This window comes from Aythya marila, assembly GCF_965140915.1.
Source record: "Aythya marila genome assembly, chromosome: 27".
NCBI classification, from domain to species: Eukaryota; Metazoa; Chordata; class Aves; order Anseriformes; family Anatidae; genus Aythya; species Aythya marila.
In genome coordinates this window covers 4,968,059-4,987,542 of record NC_139068.1, presented here as the reverse complement: position 1 = coordinate 4,987,542, position 19,484 = coordinate 4,968,059, and the positions used below count along the sequence as shown (strand labels likewise).

The window sequence follows — 19,484 nt, the reverse complement described above, 5'->3', positions numbered from 1 at the left end:
GAGGGAGGGTGGAGGGTTTTTTCTGTCACGACGGAGCGGTTCGGCTCTCCCCTCGGCCATCGCGTTGAGGCGGGAGGGAGGAGGGAGCCTCGGCCGGACTACAACTCCCAGCAGGCTTAGCGGCGGCGGCGGAGGCGCTCGGCTGCCGGCCGCGGTGCATGGTGGGCCGGCAGCTCCAAAATGGACAACCCCCGCGAGGCGCCGGGTAGGGCCCGCGCCGCTCCTGAGGGCTCCCCCCCGGCCTTAGGGGGCCGCTCCCCGCTCTACCCCTGAGGGAGCCGAGCCCCGGAGCGCCTCAGGCTTGGGGTTTGCCCTCAAGGCCCCGCTCCACCCCCTCGGGAGTTAATTATGCCGCCCCCAAGCGCTAATTGCCTCATTTTCTTCTCTTTTTTCACTCTCCCCCCTGCCCAGGGAAGGCCAGCCGCTGGTTCGGCGTCTCGCAGTCCAAATCGGCCAAGACGACGGCGAACATCCTGCAGCAGGAGGAGCTGATAGCGCAGAAGAAGAGGGAGATCGAGGCCCGCCTGGAGCAGCAGGAGAGGCAGAACTCCCTGCGCATCCGGCAGCTGCCCCTCTTCGGGGAGTGCGTGAGGGGAGCGGGGCTGGCCGGGGGTGGCACAAAACGGCACAAAATGTGTGTCGGATAAAAGGGGGGGGGGGGCGGTTCTGCAAAGATCTTGTGCTGGGAGCTAAGCACTGAGGAGGCTGAAGCTGGTAATCGAAGGGTTAAACGTGGGGTTGCTGATAATTGAAGGGTTAAACACCAGGCTCTTTCAGCCTAACCAAACCCCTCAGGTTTTTCAGGTGCTGATACTAACAGACCAGCCCTTACAACAAGCATTTTTAACCTAGTGCTATTATGTTTTCCCTCTGCTTCTCAATTGCTACTTTTTTTGCAATTGTAACTCCCCAAGAGTTAGCACAATCCAGGGTTAAATGCCTCCCTGAAGTTCCTGGGAGCCCAACAGCAGAACTCTGCAAGCAGAAATCTTGTTCCAGCGTGGTAGCAAGAGAGCCAGGTGGAAAGCAGGGGCTGTGAGCAGCAAGCTGAGCACCTCGTGTGCTTTTAAAAAGCTAGGTGTGCTTTCAAAATAAGCGAGATTAGTGATTGCTGACACTTATCTTGTTTTCTATCTGAAATAAATGTGTATGAGGGGGCTGGGGTGTACCATCACCTGCTTTTCTTTTCCTATTTAGAGATGATGGTGCTGACGGCGAAGCCTCTGTTTCCAACAAGTTTGTTAACGATGGCAGTTTCCTCCAGCAGTTTCTCAAGCTGCAGAAGGAAAAGTCGAGTGCTGGTAGGTCAACTTCTGAGCAACAGGCCTCCCTTCTCGTGATGATCCCAGCTTTGTGTGAGCTGCCTCCATGTATGTTTGCTTTAAAAACCCTGCTGTGAGCTGTTACCAGTATGAGTAAGTTCTAAAGCAACAATGACCCCTTTAAATTTGGATTTAAGCCTTTCTTCAGGATGTGGTAGGGACATTTGTATTTCTCTCGATGTATAGGTGCTGTAAAGATGAGCATCTTTCTTCTAGCTTGAATCTTTGTAGAAATCATTGTAGCTTTCACTTAGTTATGCGGCTTTTCCCAGTTAATGTCTTTAATTTACTCTGAAAATAACAGCCTGTTGCAGCTGTATCACTGCTTGAGTTGTTGTTTGTAACCTGCTGCGATGAAAACAGTCAGAATGCCCAGGAATTATTTTCCCCCCCTCATTCTTTTCTAAGAACCTCCCCCAAGTTCTACTAATAACTCGTCAAACGCTTCTGCACCAAATGTTGGGAAGAAACCTATGCTGTTTGGGAAGCGCCCCGGGCAGGTCCTGAGCAGCATGCTGCAGCAAGCGAAGAACTACTCCCATTCCAAACAGACCCCAGTCGTTAACCGCCTCAGTGTGTTTCAGTCGCCAGATGAAGATGAGGAGGAAGATTACGAGCAGTGGTTGGAAATTAAAGGTAAATAACAGCCTCTGTTACATTGTTCGTTTTGGGGTGCGGGTTCACTTATCTCAGTGATGTGAGTTGAGTGTTAGAGGGTTGGGTTTTTCCTTTTTTTTTTTAATCCAACCCGAGCTCAGTGTGGGAGTTGGGCCACTCATCCTAGTTAGATCGGGTCTGGTTTGTGCCTAGGGAGATCATTTTCTCTGAGTTATCAAGTCAAACAGTGTGTAACCTTCCTTGAAAATCAGGTGAGAGAATATATTCTGCTCTTAATGGAGCTTGATAATTCGCTGATTGTAAGAATTCTGCTTTTATAGAGTTCAATTCATCCATGGCTAGTGCTGAGTTACCTTGAAAAAGATAAAAGTGAAACGTTTGTGTTTAATATGAAATTTTAGTTTTTTAAATGATTTGAGATGAAAAGTCCTGAGTTTAGGAGTGGTTGTGTAAGAGGAAAAATGCATGTATAAATGAATAAAACTGCCTATACTAAATACTCATACATATACTAAATGAAAGGCACAATAGTTCAATTGATTAAAATCAAAGTTCCTGCCTCTTTTCCAAAGCCTCACTGGAAAATCTCACCTCAAAAGTCTCGAATCTTAAGCAGGATATAAAATCAATGCTGAACATTGCAGCACTTAAATAACTGAATGCCTGTGAATAACCTAGGCTAGGAAGCCAGAAGGCAGATTTGGTTAATAATCTGGATTTCACGCAGACTTATTTAGCAACTCCAATCTAATTTTATACTTGATTAATAAGTCACACTGAGCTTTGTGTCACAATTCCTTTCATTACATGTTTACGTGTCATGTCTAGCTATTGCTGGTGGGATTTATAAGAGTTGTAATCTTAGCGAGTCTGAGCCCAAGCATAAAACACACTGCAGGAACACGACAAATAGCTGCTGGCTGCAGAGGGTGAAGGCAGAACACGGACCCTGGCTTCCAAGTAATCTAGAGCAGCGCAGAAACCTCTGCTCCTGCGTGCTCTGTGTTCAGTGGCCTACCCAAAATATTGTTGTCTAGACGAGTGTCTGTGTTTGGTTTCCATCAAATGTGTCCCACGTCGGCTCTGCAATAACTGTCAGTGCTAGTGGGTTCCTTTCTTGGCGCAGAAGCCAAAATACAGTTTCTTGGAGACTGAGCTCTCATCTCTGACGGGATTGCCTCCAAGTGAGGGTTGAGACATGGGCATGTGCCAGTAGGAAGAGCTACATGCTCCAGCTACGCAAGCTGTCTCTGCTGTCTTGGTACAGAGCGATGTCTTGGGGAACTGGAATTTGCAATCTTTAGTAATGTGGTTGGGGTTTTGTGTCTAAAAAATCCCGTTCCTTCCCACCATGTGTATTGTGTGGAATAGAATTGTCAGAAGCAAATTACGCCACAATTGAAGCTGCACCTTAACCTCTGGTGAGCCAGTTTTTAGGCTTTTTCCTTGTAGGAAAGATTTAGTCAGAATATTAGCTTCCTAGCAGGGGAGGGAGAGGCTGTGACTGTAACCTAAAGATTGTGATTTGTACAGCTGTGTAAGACCGGATCCCCCATTTCATCCTTTTTCTTCCCGTTCCCGTTCTACTTTTGTCTGTCGCCGTGGTTCTTAGAAGTAATGTACCTGTTGCCTGTTTGGTGTGTGAGTTGAACCCCAGTACTGACAGCCTGCTTAAAGTTTTACCCCCAGAGGATGCGGAGACCCGCCAAGTGGTGGAAAAGCTGGCTAGGTTCGTGGCTGAAGGGGGACCAGAGTTAGAGAAGGTCGCTATGGAAGACTACAAGGATAACCCAGCTTTTTCGTAAGTGTGGTGCTAACCTGCCTGCCAAAGCAGAACGCTGTCGCTTTGTAGGAGGAAGAACATCAGCCTTGTGCACGTAGCTCTCATTAGTCTTTTGGGTTTAATTATCGTTAGGTGGGTCTGAGCGCTGTTCCAAGTAATTGCTTTTGGTTTATAGATGGGGAAACTGAGGCAGAAAGCCGTGCTGCAGACACAATCAGATAATTAGGATATAGCCAGGGAGATCTGGCTGCCTGCACAGCACCTAGTGTGGGGACACAGGTCTGCTTCTTGGGACTGATCCTGTCTCCTCTGCCATCGATACGCTGTGTGGCTGAGGACAGAGGGTTTCCTCTTACATGAAAAGGAGAGACTTACTTATTTTTCTTTGCAAAGTAACACAAAACATTTGGGTAGAAGCCCTTAGATTAGAGCTATGTATATTTATACGTGCTAAAGACTTTGTAACCCACAGTTTAAGCGTGTTCTGAGAAATTTGTTTTGTTCTCTCTAGTTCTGAGGTGTTTGCATCCCTGGGGTATCAGTGTTGTTTTTTTACAGTCATTGCTGATGCATGTTTTTTTTGCTGTTTTTCCTTCATCTCCACCTTAGGTTTTTACATGATAAGAACAGCAGAGAATTCCTTTACTACAGAAAGAAAGTGGCAGAGATAAGAAAAGAGAATCAAAGTTCTCAGGCATCCTCTTCTCAGAAAGGTAATTAAGACTGTGATCTGGAGAATACTCTATGAATTACAGAAGTTGTATTTGTTTTCTTTGCTCTCTCTATAATTGCGTGTAAGCTCTGCCCTGGAAACAGTGGGAATGGATTTTTGGCTGGCTGGCTGCCTGTAAATAAAATTTCAGAATTGAAGGAGATGGTGACCTATGGCAGCAAACTATTGCCAAGATGTTTTTCTTTTCCCCAAGCCCGCAGCATTCTATACCACGTTCTGTATGAAAGGCTCTTGAAAGAGATTTGCATTGCATTTCTCCAAAATCCTTAAAGCGAGCTAAAATGATTCACCATTATGTGCGATCTGGAAAGTCCTTCAGTCCTAAAAATGCAGCGAGGGAAAAGTGCTTATTCTTGTACGTTGTTTGACTTGTTATCAATGAAAAGGTTTCTTTGAACATAATCCTCATTTCTGCTGCCATTTCCCTATCTGAAGCTTTTATGTTCTGCTTGAGACATAAACCCTTAAACGAGGGACTGTGATTCCAGGTGGGAAAACAGCAGATGTGGGTGATCCGCCCGCAGACAGTGAGCAGTGGAACCAGGTTAACTCTGTAAGGAGACAAAAATTGTTGTGGGTGAAGTGTGGTCTGCGGGCTGAGCACTTATTGCCTCCAGTCCAGCCTCTGTTTGAGGCTTGCCATGCGGCCCGGGCAAATCACTTGGCTTCTCTGTGTCAGCTTCCCTTCCTGTGGAAGGCAGCATTGATGCAATTTAGCTGTCATGCTGAGGAGTTAACAGCTCAAACAAATCTTGGCTTAATAGACTGTAGGCTGAAGGAGCTTGTTACCGATATCAACTGGCTGATACCACAGTTTAGAAGCTAAGCAGTATTATCCATACTTTACAGGTGTGGAATATTGAAGCAAGGAAAAGTTATGACTTATCCGTGGCTTATAATCATGTCTTCTGCCTCCTGGTCCTGTGCCAGCACGCTGGAGTACTGGCACTGGTACTGTGCAGGTAGCAAATGTCATATAAGGCTGTCAAGGCTAAATAACATATTTGCCTGGCTCCTTATAAACGTCAAATATGCTTGAAATATTAATGAGCTGAGCCTTCTCTGTGCCTTTGGACTAAGGCTGCAGTGGTCACCTCTTCCAGGTGAGGATTGGGACTTTTTCGTGGAGAAAAAGTCCCAAAGCTCTGTCCTACAGCCCTCCCCTAAAACGGCCAGCAGATGTGTAGTGACAGTCGGTACAAATGGGATTACTTTTGTTATTAGTTTGCCACTTTCTCTTCCCATTTGCTCCCGTGGACTTCAGTGGCAAAGCCTTTAACGAGAAATAATTGTGAGGTGTAATAGCATGAAAAAGTACGTGACACGAGGAAGAAACAGACTTCCTCTGCAGTAGAGAGAAAAGAGTGTCCATCTTGGGAGACAAAAGCTGGTTTGTCTGTTAATCTGCTCTCATCTAGCTCCTGGCACAGAGGACGGTGATGAGTGAATGAGCACTCCTCTGGTTACAGATTTATTGTACAACCGTAATGCGCTCTCATGTTTTTGTGATATAAACTCTGTTTATGTTTAATATTTCTTAAAAATTAAACTCGACCTTTTGCCCTTATTCTGCTCTTGGGGTTCTTAGAACAGATAGGCTTTGACTGTTGCTTGTGTGAGTTGGGCCCAGTACTGACAGCCTGCTTAAAGTTTCACCCCCAGAGGACGAAGAGACAAAGAACTGTGCTGAGAAACTGGCCAGGTTCATAGCAGACGGGGGTCCCGAGGTGGAAGCTATTGCCTTGCAGAACAACCGCGAGAACCATGCTTTCAGGTAAGGGAAGAAGCCCGCTGCTGAGTGTGATGCTTGGATTTTTTTTTAATTATTATTTTCCAAAGGGGAAACAAGAGACAACCTTGAGAGTCTGAAGTTACAAGGACAACACAGTTTGGTACTTTTGCAGTCTGAAGTTTCACAATTTAAAGCAAGGCACAGAGAGAAAAGAATCATTTTGCTTTCTCCACAACTAATTTACGACTTGCACCCCTCCCCGCCTGCTTGCTGTTGCAACGAACTGGTAGAATTCTAACCTTTAAACCGTTCCCTAGAAGTGGGTTCTGTTGTGTTCCCCCATCCACCCCTCCTACTGCTGTTGCCCAATTAATCTCCTGGGTTGCTCTTTACGCAGCATCCTCACCAAGGCGCAGGCAGTAGTCCTTCACCATCAGGTCCCCCTTTGGAATATCGTTTTTACCACATCAGATGTGAATCGTTCCCTTCAGGGCTTACTGGCAGCTGTTTAATGGCTCCCTTTGGTGTCATCCTTGTTTCATTTTTCTGCTCTTACAAACAATTTGGTGTGTTCTCATGGAGGGAAGTGGGGCTCAGGAAGCTTTATTTTGTTGCTGATATTTTGGCATTTTATTGGCTGCCTTCTGGCCCCCTCGGGTAGTCCCCTTGTGTTGTGATTTACATTCCACAGATGTGCTAATATCTGAGCTGCACCATTATTTACTTTAAAAACACCACCACGATCCCACCTGAGCACAGTCAAGTTAAACACCACCTCCTCTGTTAAGATCTCATCAGATTTGCCATGCAGAGGGCCATGTCTTGCCCTCTGCTCGGTCCTGAATCAGTCCCTAATGCTGTTATTCAAATGGAGGGACACAAGATCAAATTTAGTGCATTTCCAAATGTCAGAGTTCTGCTTGTGTTTGCCTGTAGCTGTTGTGCAGCGATAAATAAGAGAGGCTGGTTGTCTCCTACATGTAGGAGCAGGCATTGTCGTGATGAAAGGTTTTATCACGTATTAAACTGGTCCTCCCCAAAAAGAGGGGACTGCAGAGGTGTTAGGAACAAAGTTTCTGGGTGAAGTATTTGAAGGGAGCCTGAGAAGATATATTTGTAATAAACATGAGTGCATTGAATTTTTTTTTCATCACTGCTCGACTGAAGATTGTTCATGTTCTTCCCACAGAGACTAAGGAGTTTTATTTTACCCAAAAGGTCAGAGATGCCTATTTCTGGAAGGGGTAGCAACTACAGCAGTGTGGTTTTTTTTCCCTGTGTATGAGGGAACAGAAGGAGCAGTCATGGTATAATTAAGCAGGCTGTTAATGTCTACACCTCTAGCCTGAATAGAGGGCTGGGAGCAGTTTCTTTAGGCAGTGGTTTGGCATTCTTCTTGGCAAGACATGAATGTTTGTTTTCTTCTGTGAACTGAGATCCAAGATGTTGTGGTGCCCTTGCAGTTTTTCCAGACGTGTACTGGAAGGCCAGTGTGTTCTGGGGGAGGACCTCGCGTTTCCACAAGCGTACCGAGATCCTTTCCAGTACCATGTGTTTGTTTGGCACCGTAAATAGCTGTGGTTTGCTCACGAATGGGAAGTACTCTTCTGGATCCCAAAGGCTTGCAGCCTACCTTGTAAAGCATGTGGGACCCTGCAGTACGTGCACGCACACACAGGATGGTGCTGGAGAGCAAGGGAGGGTGTGGGAAGGCTAGCTGTGCGAGGACACTGCAGGAAAGAGAAGCCCTGACCTTACTGTGCTACATCCAACCCCTGGCTATGACCGTGACATCGAAATGTCCTTTTTTATTCTCCACCCTGTAGGTTTTTATATGAGCCAAACAGCAAAGGCTACAAGTATTACCGGCAGAAACTGGAGGAGTTCCGTAAGGCCAAAACCAGCGCTGCGAGTGCCCCCGTGCCTGCGGAGTCCAGCCTGAAAAGGAAGAGCAGTCCTGAGGCATCGCCCTCACCCCTTTCCATATCATCCCTGCCTTTGCCCGTGCCCTCCCCTTTGCCTTTACCTCTGCCCTTACCCTTGCCTGTGCCCTCCCCTTTGCCCTCCCCTCTGCCCCTGCCGGTGCCCTTGCCGGTGCCGTCCCCGGTGCCCTTGCCGGTGCCCCCACCGCTGCCCGTGCCCTTGCCCATGCCTTCACCGTTGCCCTCACCTTCACCATCCTCCTCCTCACCTCTGCCCAACGAGACGGCTACAACCACTGCTGCACCACCAGCTACGGCCGCTGCTACGGGCACCACAAAAAAGAAACGAAAGAGCAGGTGGGGGCCGGAGGAGGACAAGGTTGAGTTGCCCCTCCCGCAGCTGATCCAGCAGCTGGATTCTCCCTCCCCCCTTTCAGGTTAGTGGCTCTGCATATTGGGTCGAATAAGTGTTTTTTTTCCTGGGGGGTGCATCCTGTCCTGCCTTAGCCCATCTGGCTTTGTAAACAGAAAATCCAGCAAGTCTGTATCTCTTGTTGTAATCTCCTTGGTCGCCAGCCCCCTATCTTTCGGTTGGGTCCAGCAGCTAACTCCTTCCCTGTGTGGAAACCCAGATAAACCACTTTATCTCTCTGACACCAGGGATTGGATCTTATCGTTCTTCAGCTATCTGTAAAACCCTGCTGTGCTATAGCTCATTAGAGCCTCAGCCTCTACACTATTTAGGGCTATTTCACTTCAGGAAGAGTGTCTGTCAGAAAACAAATATCAAAGCTGAACTGTGCTTATTCCCCATGGTAGGATAAAACCCCTGGGCAGCACTTCCATCTCTCTCTAACTGATCAGAAGGCTAAATGGGAATAGCTGCTCCCCGAGTGCTGGCAGACATGAGTCTAACTCCCCATTCCAATTTATACCCATTTCAGTTCATTTGATTACAGGCAGGGTTCACAGTCCTCTTCCAGTGGTGAGGCTGATGCCCCCGTTGCTTCACCTGCCAAGTGCACCCAGGGGGTGCAGCCGTGTTCGAGTGCTGGAAGATAATTCTTCCAGTCTAGGCGCTTGCAGAGAGCTCTCAGAGGTTGAACTCTTGTGGCCCATCTGTGCATGTGCGGGTAGGTAATTAGGCAGACGGTTAGAGATGCATACAAAACTTGAGTCATCCAAGGACAACAGGTGAGTGCAGACATTTAAGACGGCGTCTTTGAATCCTTTGCCCAATTAGCGTGGTATGGGGAAAGGATGTGAAAAGGAGAAAGAAAAGATGCGAGATAAGGCAGTCGGTGTCGGCAAACCGAGTGAATTAATAGTATGGCATTAGAGTCGCAGGAGAAGTAATAAGTACCTGTCTAAATAAGGACCTTTCTCAAAGAGCAATCGCAGAACAGACGAAGTGGGGCAAGTAATAGAAAACAAGGTGTAATTTCCAGAGCTGCAGGGTGAGACTACACACAATTTTCAGCACATGGTCAGTCTGTAGAATTCACTCCTCCAGCAAGTCTCTGCTTTGGGTGGATTATAGAGGGCACAGTTGTTCAACCTTTAATAGCTTTGATTGTTAGGCTTGGTAAGGTGTAGGGTTGGCTGCATATGCCATGGAGTCTGTAGATTCTGCAGAGAGGTCAGGAAGGAAGGGCTCAATCTCCTCATCAGCACTTCAAGTGTAGATGAAGAGAAGTTCCTACATGATTTGGTGTTCTGATCATAGCCCTATACAGAATTCTTACCTATGCATCTTGTATGTACAGGACAAGATACCAACTCGGATAGCTCGTTCATTTGACCTTGAATCGCTGCTTATAGTAATCCAGAAATCAGATATGAAAGTCTTATTTCATACCTCTAGAGTAATTTCTTTTTTCTTGCAGACAGTAATGAAGCTTAGATGATGAAGCTGGTCAGGCGCTATCAAAACAAGCATCAGATTCCATCTTAATGCCTCCTGCTGCAGTGAGGGCCTGCAAGAGTATCCGTGTGCTCGTTCCAGCATGCTTCCTGCTGAAATCTCCCCTGGCTCTTTTAGCCTTCTCTTAATTAGACAGGGACATGCTTGCTGTGCTCATGCTCACTTTCTACAGGGCTTTGTGTCAAGTAGAAGAAGAGGATGGCAAACAATTTGCCAGGCATAACAAATCAACCATTAATGCACTGTTAATGCTCTGTAGGGGCAAGGAATTTTTTTTTTATTGGTTGAGACGGACTAATCCCTTTCTAGAATTAACATCTTCAACCTGACAGATGAAGAGAATTTCAAATTGCACCCCTAGTCCTCTGGAAGGTTAGTTCCACGTTATGCTTTTGGTACCTAAATATCTACATCTTAGTCCTTTATCCTTAGCAATTGCTCTGGATTTAGTGGAGGGCTGTTCTGATTCCTCTCTTGTCTCCTCTTAGTAGTAGATCAGTATCGTGGAGAGGAGAAAATGTAGTCCTTTTGGACAGAAACAAGGCTCTTTTATTGATACCGAAACACTTAACTGCGTATGTACTGCAGGGACTATAACATCTGAAAAGCTGAACAGAGCACAGATATTGAGATTAGAGGATTCTGTGGACTAATGGGATACTATAGGCTGTCGTTACAATATTCTGAAACTTAATATTGGATTGTTTTGGGTCTGGTTAGTTTTAATTAAGATCTTCAGGCTGTAGGACAACAACTCAGGCACTTCTTTATTGGGATTTCTTCTGCTGTTCTTAAAGGACCTTCACTTCAGTTGTAACAGGCTCCTCTTTGGGCATGTGGGAAAGGGATAAACCTTCAGGTAGTCTTCTGCCAATGCTGCAGATAGACTGCACCATTAACCCTGTAGGCAAAGCTGATGTCATTCAAGGGAAAATACTTCTCCCAAGCCTGCTGAACAGGAGGCTGAGAAGCAGCTTCATATCTTTTGCTTCGTATTGTTGCCTGGTGTAAGGATCTTATAAATCTTATTATCTATTTTTATGCAAATACATTGATTGATCTTATTTATAAACAGGTTTTTTTGTTGTTTTTTTTTTTTTGCTTTTATCTTCAAATGTAGACGTAGGGCACAGCCTTGCTTTTTTTCCATCAACTTTTCCTGTATTGTGATGCTCTGGGCCAAGACTACAAAAATATCCCCCAGAGCTCAATTTCTGCAGTGACTCTCTCAGCATCATCTCAGCACAAAGTCTGCAAGGTACCAGAGCAGTCAGACGAACCAGATGTAGTTTTAGCACAGGAAGCAGCAGTGGCATATGCTTTCTGGGGTGTAAAAGAAGATGCTACAGTCTCACCTCTCTCCTTTAGGGTGGTTATATATGCTGGCGAGCTACCAGCTGGTAGGGCCTCTAGAGCCATGCCTGGCTCTTAGCCTGAGTGTTTATGCAATTCAGAACGAAGCCAAAGAGCTGCTGACCTCTGTGAAGGGCAGAGTCTTCCTCGGTGCATTCAGAGAAAGCTTTCCCATGCCCTGAGACAGGAGGTGAATCCCTGACTAGGGCTGATGCTGAAGTGCCCCAGTCTCACGTAACGTTTGGGGCCGGATTCTTCTTTGTAGTGGGTTTTACGTGGAATAGCGTCGTGTGTTCATCAAAACAGTCTCTAAATGTCACTGCTCTCTGAGACAGAAATCAGGCTCTTTTTCAGTAAGTAGCTAGGTCTGTTTTTCTATTTGCTCTTATTTCTTGGGAGCTGAAAGTGCTTATCCTAGCACCGAGCCTGGTGTAACACCACTTATTGCTTCCCTGCTCTCAGAAAACCTCTTGCAGTGTTTTACATAACTCTTCCTGCAGAGTTGACTGCTGGTGCTGGTGCGAATGTGCAGAGGCTCTGGCTGTGCGAGGGAGGCTGGATGTGCTGTTTCATGTTCTCCTTGGGAGGCTGGAGTTAAGGAAGCCACTTCCCAATTGTGGCACGCTCGGCCAAAAGCATGCGGGAAAGGAGGGGGATGAGAGTGCTCAGATCAATTGCCCTGGGTGAGACTAAGAGGAAGGGAGAAGACGACCCCTGGGGCCTAATTAGCATGCTGTGTAGACATTTGGTGTCATGAACAATGATCCTATTATTATTGGGCTTCATAATTAATAGATAATGAATAATTAATGAAGCATCATTTAACTGTAGTCTGGACTTACATTCAAATTGAGGTTTTTGCAGTCATTAGGAGGAAATTCTTTTCCTGGTGTTGAAAAATGCAACGCGCTTTCAAGTGTGGTTGTGTCTCTTCTTTTAATCCCTTAAATATTTAACCGTTGGAATCTTAATTCTGAGGTGCGTTAGAGGGGAGCTGCCAGCTCTGCTAGATATATATGAACCACAATTGCAAGGCAATCTCCACTGTAAATCTCTTTTTTGCAGCCCCAGCAATGTTTATATTACTCTTTTTCATGGCACAGCAACTACAAATAGGCTTCCCTTCTTTTTTTTTCCCCTCCCCTCTCTTTCCTTTAGCTTGTGCTTTGAACTTGGTGTCGTGTGGGCATTTTAAATCAGTGGGTTTCCTGCCCAGGTAATCTTAATATCTTATTTCAGGGTTTACCTGATACAACAGCAAAAGTCACTCCGAAGGAGGAGCTTCCAAATGGGATGCTGCAGGAAAAGGAGGACACATCAGTGGGATTGTCGAGCAGAGACTTAAAATGTCCCCTCTTTGAAACCAGTGGCGACATCCCTAGCAATGCTCTTCTTGAGCCTGTAGATTAGGAACTAAAATCTCCTTGGGGATTGGTAACTTCCAAAGCAGCATAATGCTCATGTCTTTATTCTAATGTGGTCATTTGCTTTTCATTTTGAATGAAGTTGCTGTTTACATAGTAATCAGCAGACATTTACGTGCGCAGATTGAACAATATGGTGACAGGCTCAGATCTCCTCGTGCCTCAATTCCGGATAATTAAGAATCGCTCTTTGCAGTGGCTTGGGTTCCTGAGGAAGCCTTAGGAGGAGAATTAAGATGAAAGGAGCAATAATTTTTAAAGCGTGTCATAGCAGATTGCCGTGCAGCGTGACCTCTGAGGATGTGAGACGTGGGTTGCCAGCCTGCTGGTGTGAGCCCTGGGCTGTGGGAAGGGATTGCTCTGAGCTGGCTGGCGAGAGCAGTGCGAGCCACGGGCTTTCCTACCTCTTCTAAGTCCCTCCAGGTGATTGTTCTACATCTAAGTGTCTGAATGCAGGAACCATGAAATGGGTCTAGAACTTCAGGAGGGGGGGTCTTGAGGAATGGTTTCGGTGGCCTCAGCAGCTGTCTCAGATTGTTGAAAGTCTTTTTTTACATGTGCTTATTTCAGTTCAGGACCTCAAGGGTCTTGGTTATGAAAAAGGGAAACCAGTTGGCTTGGTGGGTGTGACAGAGCTCTCTGAAGCCCAGAAGAAACAGCTGAAGGAGCAGCAGGAGGTAATGCCCTGAAGATACTTCCAAAATTGTTCGTGTACCTGCACATTGTGCTGCAGCGTGGCGGAGTTAGATGGGAAAATGGAGGAGAAGATAGCAAGGGAAGTTTTCCGTGGCCCACAAATAAATCTTTAGGATTTGTTCTGAATGTCTAAGAATCATGTGATGCTGCAGTCAGCAGAAATATCTTAAAGGACTTTGGGGAATACGAATTAAGCCAGCCAATTGCTGTGCTACCAACCTAAAACCCAAAATCTATAAGGTCTGGTGTGTCACGTCTGCAGCTGGTTATGTATTGCTTTAGCAGTGGGGAGAAGGTGAAGGGAATACATGCAGGCTGGGGCGGAGTGGGAGCAGAATTGGCTTTTGCTGGAACATGAGGGGGGTGTTTAAGCTGGGGGGGGTGATACGGTGGCAGCTTTAATATCAAGGTGGCTCTCGGAGGAACCAGCATGTAATGCTCCTGTTTGATCTGAGAAGCAAACGGATCAGATCAAGCAGCAGCGCTGCCCGTTGGGATCTGTAGTTGTCATAACCTGTGTTCTGAATGGCAGCTGAGGCTGCTGTGGGCTCTACCACCAAATTGCGTGCCTCTGTGGCAGGCTTTGCTGCCTGTAAACCGCTTTGTCTCTGTTCCTCTTCCCCTAGATGCAGCAGATGTATGACATGATCATGAAGCACAAGCAAGCCATGCAGGAAATGCAGATGATGTGGGAGAAGGCGATTCAGCAGCACCAGCACGGCTACGACAGCGACGAGGAGGTAGACAGCGAGCTGGGAACGTGGGAGCATCAGCTTCGACGCATGGAGATGGACAAGACACGAGGTGTGTGGGGAGCTGCCGGGCAAACACCTCGCTTGCTCTGCAGTTGTACAGAGGCCTCCAGGGGGAGATGTCTGAGATCATGTTGTTAGCCTGGGAGTTACAGGGGGCACTTTTCACTGCTCCATGCCGTGGCTTCCCTCCCTGTTGAGTGGAGATAATAACAGCCTGTTCCTGTGAGGCTTTCTGCTTCACAAACTCTCTGAAATTTCGAGTCAAAGAACGCCGCGTTACTGCTGTTTTCTCTTTGTTTCTCGGGCAGAGTGGGCTGAGCAGCTGACCCAGATGGGCAGAGGGAAGCATTTCATCGGGGACTTTCTTCCACCGGATGAGCTGGAGAAATTCATGGAGACGTTCAAGGCATTGAAGGTGAAATAGCAGAGATTTCACAGGGCAGTGCCGGTGCTTCCTATTTGCCCTGCAGCAGTGAGAGAAAGACCTCAAGCACGTTTAGCCCTTTGTCAGAGCAGTTAGCTGCCTTGCAGCTTTGAAATGCTTCACTGGGAGCCCTGGTACTTCTGTAGGAAACAAGGGGTTAGCTGTTTGCTCTTTGCAGAGAAACAGCTGTGGTAGAGAACAGACTATTGGGACAGCATTTGAGGGTTAGCTGAAATCAGAGACAAACCTCTCCGACTACCCCCCATTTCTCTGCCGTTCCTGTTTGAGATGAGTAGTGGCTGACACCAAGCAAGGAAAATTTTGAGTTTTTATCCGGCCAATTGTACTAAAGCAGAAGCATAAAGCACACAAAAAGCTTATGTAAAGTACTTCATACCTGCCAATTCTTCCTAAACTGTAGAACTTCCTGATGCTGGCATCCGTGATAAGGTTTTCTTGAAACCGGCATGGGTTCTGACGTTCCCTGGAGATCCTGGTTTTATATAAGAACTGTATCTGAAACTTGATCCAGTGAGCAACTTCAAATTCAAGGAGCTGAACGTGTCTCAGCTTAATCTCACAGTAGCATTCCCTGCTTCTTGCAGATTATGTTGTAGGGCATGCATGGCTGTGCAGTGCTTTATTATTTACCTGTTTTCTTCTCTGTGGTGGTACAGAAATGGAGTCCCAAGAAATCGTGCTAGTTATTAACTGTCAGAACCACCCTAGCATCCAGTAGCTGAAGCTGATTTTTCCCCTCTTTTGACCCACAAAGATAGGCATATACGTGCATATACAAAATAGCCAACTCTGCGTTTTGTCTCTCTGCAGGAAGGACGTGAACCAGATTATTCTGAATACAAAGAGTTCAAACTGACTGTGGAAAACATAGGTTATCAAATGCTAATGAAGATGGGCTGGAAGGAAGGCGAGGGACTTGGCTCAGATGGACAGGGGATTAAAAACCCAGTCAGCAAGTAAGAGTTCTTCTACTATTGATTTAGTCCTTTCCTCTTAGGCTGATAATTGATGCTCCTACCCTAGCCTACTGGAAGCAGCTGCAGTGAATGTGACTGCAATTCATCACTTGAACAGAATATGGAATCCTCACAGCAAAGGAGAAAAATTGTTTCTGATTTATTTGGGGTTCCCTCCCCACAAGGACTGGGTTTGTTACTGTGTCTCAGGCAGGAGGTCTGATCTGAGCCAGTGTTTTATTTCAAATCTCAATTTGCATAGTGTGTTTTTCTTAGTTGCCTTCTCTTCAGTTTCCCCATCTATAAAATGAAGATAACACCCGTCTGTACCTCACCTCTCAGAGGGCACGTCTTTAAAGTCAGAAATTTAAATATTAAAGAACGTGCCTTTTGCATCTGAGCACTCTTGATGCCTGCTAGCTAGTCCCTGGTGTACCCTGGGTGGAAGGCGTTTACCAATATATGCTGCGGGTAGACCTGCGTTTGAAAGCTGGCATAGTCCATAGCAGAGAGCTTTCTGTGTGATCATGCAGCTCTCTTGATGTCACTTCTTTGCACAGAAGTGTACTGATTTGATCACATTTTATATAAAAATCTTTGGGAGAGTTCCATCCAAAAATAGAATGTCTTTTTAGATGGATCGTCTGTTGGTAGCATGTGCTGAACTTCAAAACCAGCGTCAGGAAATTCTCTGAATTACTTTTTAGCATTAGATCCTTTTATAAATAACAGTTGTTTGTTTACTGCACAACATAAAGTAACTCTACAAAGTGATTCTGTTCTTCTTTTTGCAAGAAGATCTCTCTGGCAGCATGCTTGTTCGTTCAGAGAGGACCTGTGATAAAAGGTTGCTGTGATCAAAACAGCAAGGCTTTAAAACAACAGAAGGAGGGCAGCTCCTGCCCGTGGTTGAACAAGGGTGGTGATTTGCTTGGGCTCTACCATCTCTGATGTTCTCGGGACTGATAAGAAGGTTCGAAAGGAGATGGAAATGAGCTGTTTCCACTCTTGGACTGTTCTGGAGTGAAGAAATGGGAGGCAGGCACGTTATTTGACAGCTCTACCTCCAATCACTGAGGTACAAAAGCACTTTCGGTTGCCAAAGGTTAGGCTGCCAGTCAGAGCATCATTCTGTAGGGAGGCATCCAACGCGCAGACAGTATTTCTGTTCCAGCTCTCAAAGTTTAAGCAAATGCATGTTGACACTGCTACTTCCATCTAACACCAGCAAGCATCATTGATTTGGAAGGGCAACGCAGAAACGTGGCAAATACAATAATCTGCTCAGTATTACCTGTCGGTCTCGATGCGGTGCTCTGTGCGATGATGCCCAGTGCTCCCTGACGCTTGTTCTCAGCTCCAGGAGCAGGAGGAAGGCAGGAGTGGGATGTGATCACGTTTGCTTACCTCGGAAGCTTTCTTCCCTTTTTCCAAACAGGGGGACTACAGCTGTGGATGGAGCTGGTTTTGGCATCGATCGTCCTGCAGAGCTAACCAAGGAGGATGATGAGTACGAGGCATTCCGTAAACGGATGATGCTCGCCTACCGGTTCCGACCAAATCCGTTGGTAAGGTGTCCCACACCAGACAAAGTGACAAATCCATTAAAGATTTGGGCACATCTTACAAGGGTGGGAGTGTTTCTAGTGCTTAACCAAGCAAGCAAATGCTCTAAAAGTTTCTTTGATTCATTCTCATTCTGAATCAACTTGTCATTAGCAAAGCATACATGGATGCATAGTTTTCCTTACATTTTTTTTAATACAAAAGTTGCTGGTTTTAGTTTTCTCTGGTACTAAGTATAAATGCTGCACAAAAAGGAAGCAGATGGGTCGTCCACAAATCCGTGGCATATTTTGAATAATTGTTTTCCTGATTGCAGAAGGCTTTTAGGTTTGCATTTGCCTCTGTTACATTCAGCATGCCAGCACACCTAGAAAACTACGCTTGTAACTTTCGATGGAAAATCTGAGGTTTCACTGTCAGAAATGTCACGTTTCAGTGGCTTTTTCAGATAATTAAGCTCAAATGCTCATTGTTCTGTGAAGACAGCAATTTTGATTAATTTTCTCTCGTTATTCCCCACAGAACAATCCACGACGACCTTACTACTGAGAATGTTTTTGGGACAATGTATTTTCAAAACAATTGTAATTTTACTGTGAAATGTTATGAAACTACGTTATCATTCTCTTATTTGCTAATATTGTAAAACTTATTGAAGTCACAATACCATCTTTCACCCAGAAGAACGGCCTGCGAGCCCACTCACTGCGCACTCGAGTGTCATGACAACCGTGTTGTAACACGGCCTGGATGGGATTCAGGAAGGGTAAGGGAGCAGGTGAGAATGGAGATTTTTACACGGTGCCCTGCTGAGTGGAAGGGTAGCACCAAAGATACCAATAGGAATAGTTCAGGGACTCCATTTGTATATAGCTCGGTGCCATGTTACTTACAAGGAATGCATTTTTTTTTTTTTTTTTGCCTCATGGCAGGTCCTCTGTTGTTCTGATGTGCAGCCTGTGCTGCTCTTTTTTGTTGATTTTTCTTGTTTTTTATTGCAAATATGACAACCAACCCAACTCTTGGGGCTAATGCTCGGTCTTCATTCCCTGACAAACTGGGTTCTGATGGTGTCATGAAGCCTGAAGTACAGTCTGACCTCCAACTGACATTGCAAAACCAGTGCCTAGTTGTTTTACCTCTGTCCCATGGAAGAAGAGGCGTGGATCAGTGCTTGGAGCATTGGCTGCAAGGGTTGAGGAGTGCAGGGGGATGTTCATTCAACTTCAGAGGCGACAGCCTCTTGGTTTCTTGAACACTAAGTTCACCCACAGCTTCTTAGCAAAACGAGAGACTTGCTAACACTGTGTGTGGATGTGGGTGACGAAGAACCAAGCCTTCGAATGCAGCTTATCAAAGGTCGTTTGCATTTTGTTGTCCTATGAAACTCCTCTACAAGTACAAATTTTCTTCATTCAATCTGTAAATAAAATAAAACTCACTTGTTCCTTAGTTTTAATCACTGAATTACGGGAAAGAGCACTCTTGCCTTGAGTTTTCAGAGGCTCAGGGCCTATTCTAGATTTCTTTCCTTCCAGACATCCTAGAAAAAAATTAAATTTGGGGCTGGGGGGCATTTGTTTTCCCTCAGTCCAGCTACTTGGCATGTGATTCTCTCTTCGTTAACTTTTCTTAACATCATAGAGTCAAGGGCTTGGCTTTCAATAAAAACATTTGAAACCATGAATTCGGTAGGGGTTCATTCTGGGAAAAGGGAAGTTTGTGAGCACCTTGCAAACGCTTGGAGCTGGGTTGGCTGCTGGGAAGCGTGCCCCACGTGCTTTCACTACGGCTTGTGCACAGGGAGGTTGCACGTGGTATGGCTAATCAGCATAGGCACCAAGCATGGAAGATTGGGAAATAATGATAGGAAAGCTGGCAGCATTTTTAAATGGTTAAGGTCACTGTGACAGCTGTGCTTTCCTGCGAAGTTAGGAAAACAATCCCTCTGGGTCCTCCCTGGAGCGGTGCTGCTCAGCCCCTGGTTCCTGGCTCACCTTGCTGGGGTTTGGCTGGAGAGAGCTGGGGCTGCTGAGCTGATTTTCCTCGGTTTCCAGAGACTGGAGGACCACAGGGCAAATTTCTCACTCTGCTGGGTTTTCTGTACAGGTAGGGACATGCAGGGAGGCTGTTAGAGAGTGGAGACTCTCTGAATTTCTTTTTTATTCCAAGCACACGTAGCACGGCATCCTTTTAGTACCAACAATGACCTGGTCACAGCATGGTCTTAAAGGCAGGGTGAGCGCTCGTGGACG

At 46.1% G+C, this 19,484-nt stretch overlaps 1 protein-coding gene across 1 annotated transcript; it reads left to right on the top strand.

The window, feature by feature from the left end:
- The first annotated feature begins 175 nt into the window (after positions 1 to 175).
- SUGP1 (SURP and G-patch domain containing 1) lies at positions 176 to 18,904 on the top strand. Its single transcript, XM_082780217.1, has 14 exons — positions 176 to 205; positions 412 to 583; positions 1,198 to 1,301; positions 1,731 to 1,958; positions 3,618 to 3,741; positions 4,333 to 4,436; positions 6,107 to 6,230; positions 8,015 to 8,547; positions 13,382 to 13,488; positions 14,134 to 14,311; positions 14,571 to 14,677; positions 15,518 to 15,663; positions 17,102 to 17,231; positions 17,752 to 18,904. Exons 1-14 carry the CDS (start codon positions 181 to 183, stop codon positions 17,776 to 17,778), a joined length of 2,109 nt encoding a protein of 702 aa, XP_082636343.1. The 5' UTR covers positions 176 to 180; the 3' UTR covers positions 17,779 to 18,904.
- Positions 18,905 to 19,484: the final 580 nt, after the last annotated feature.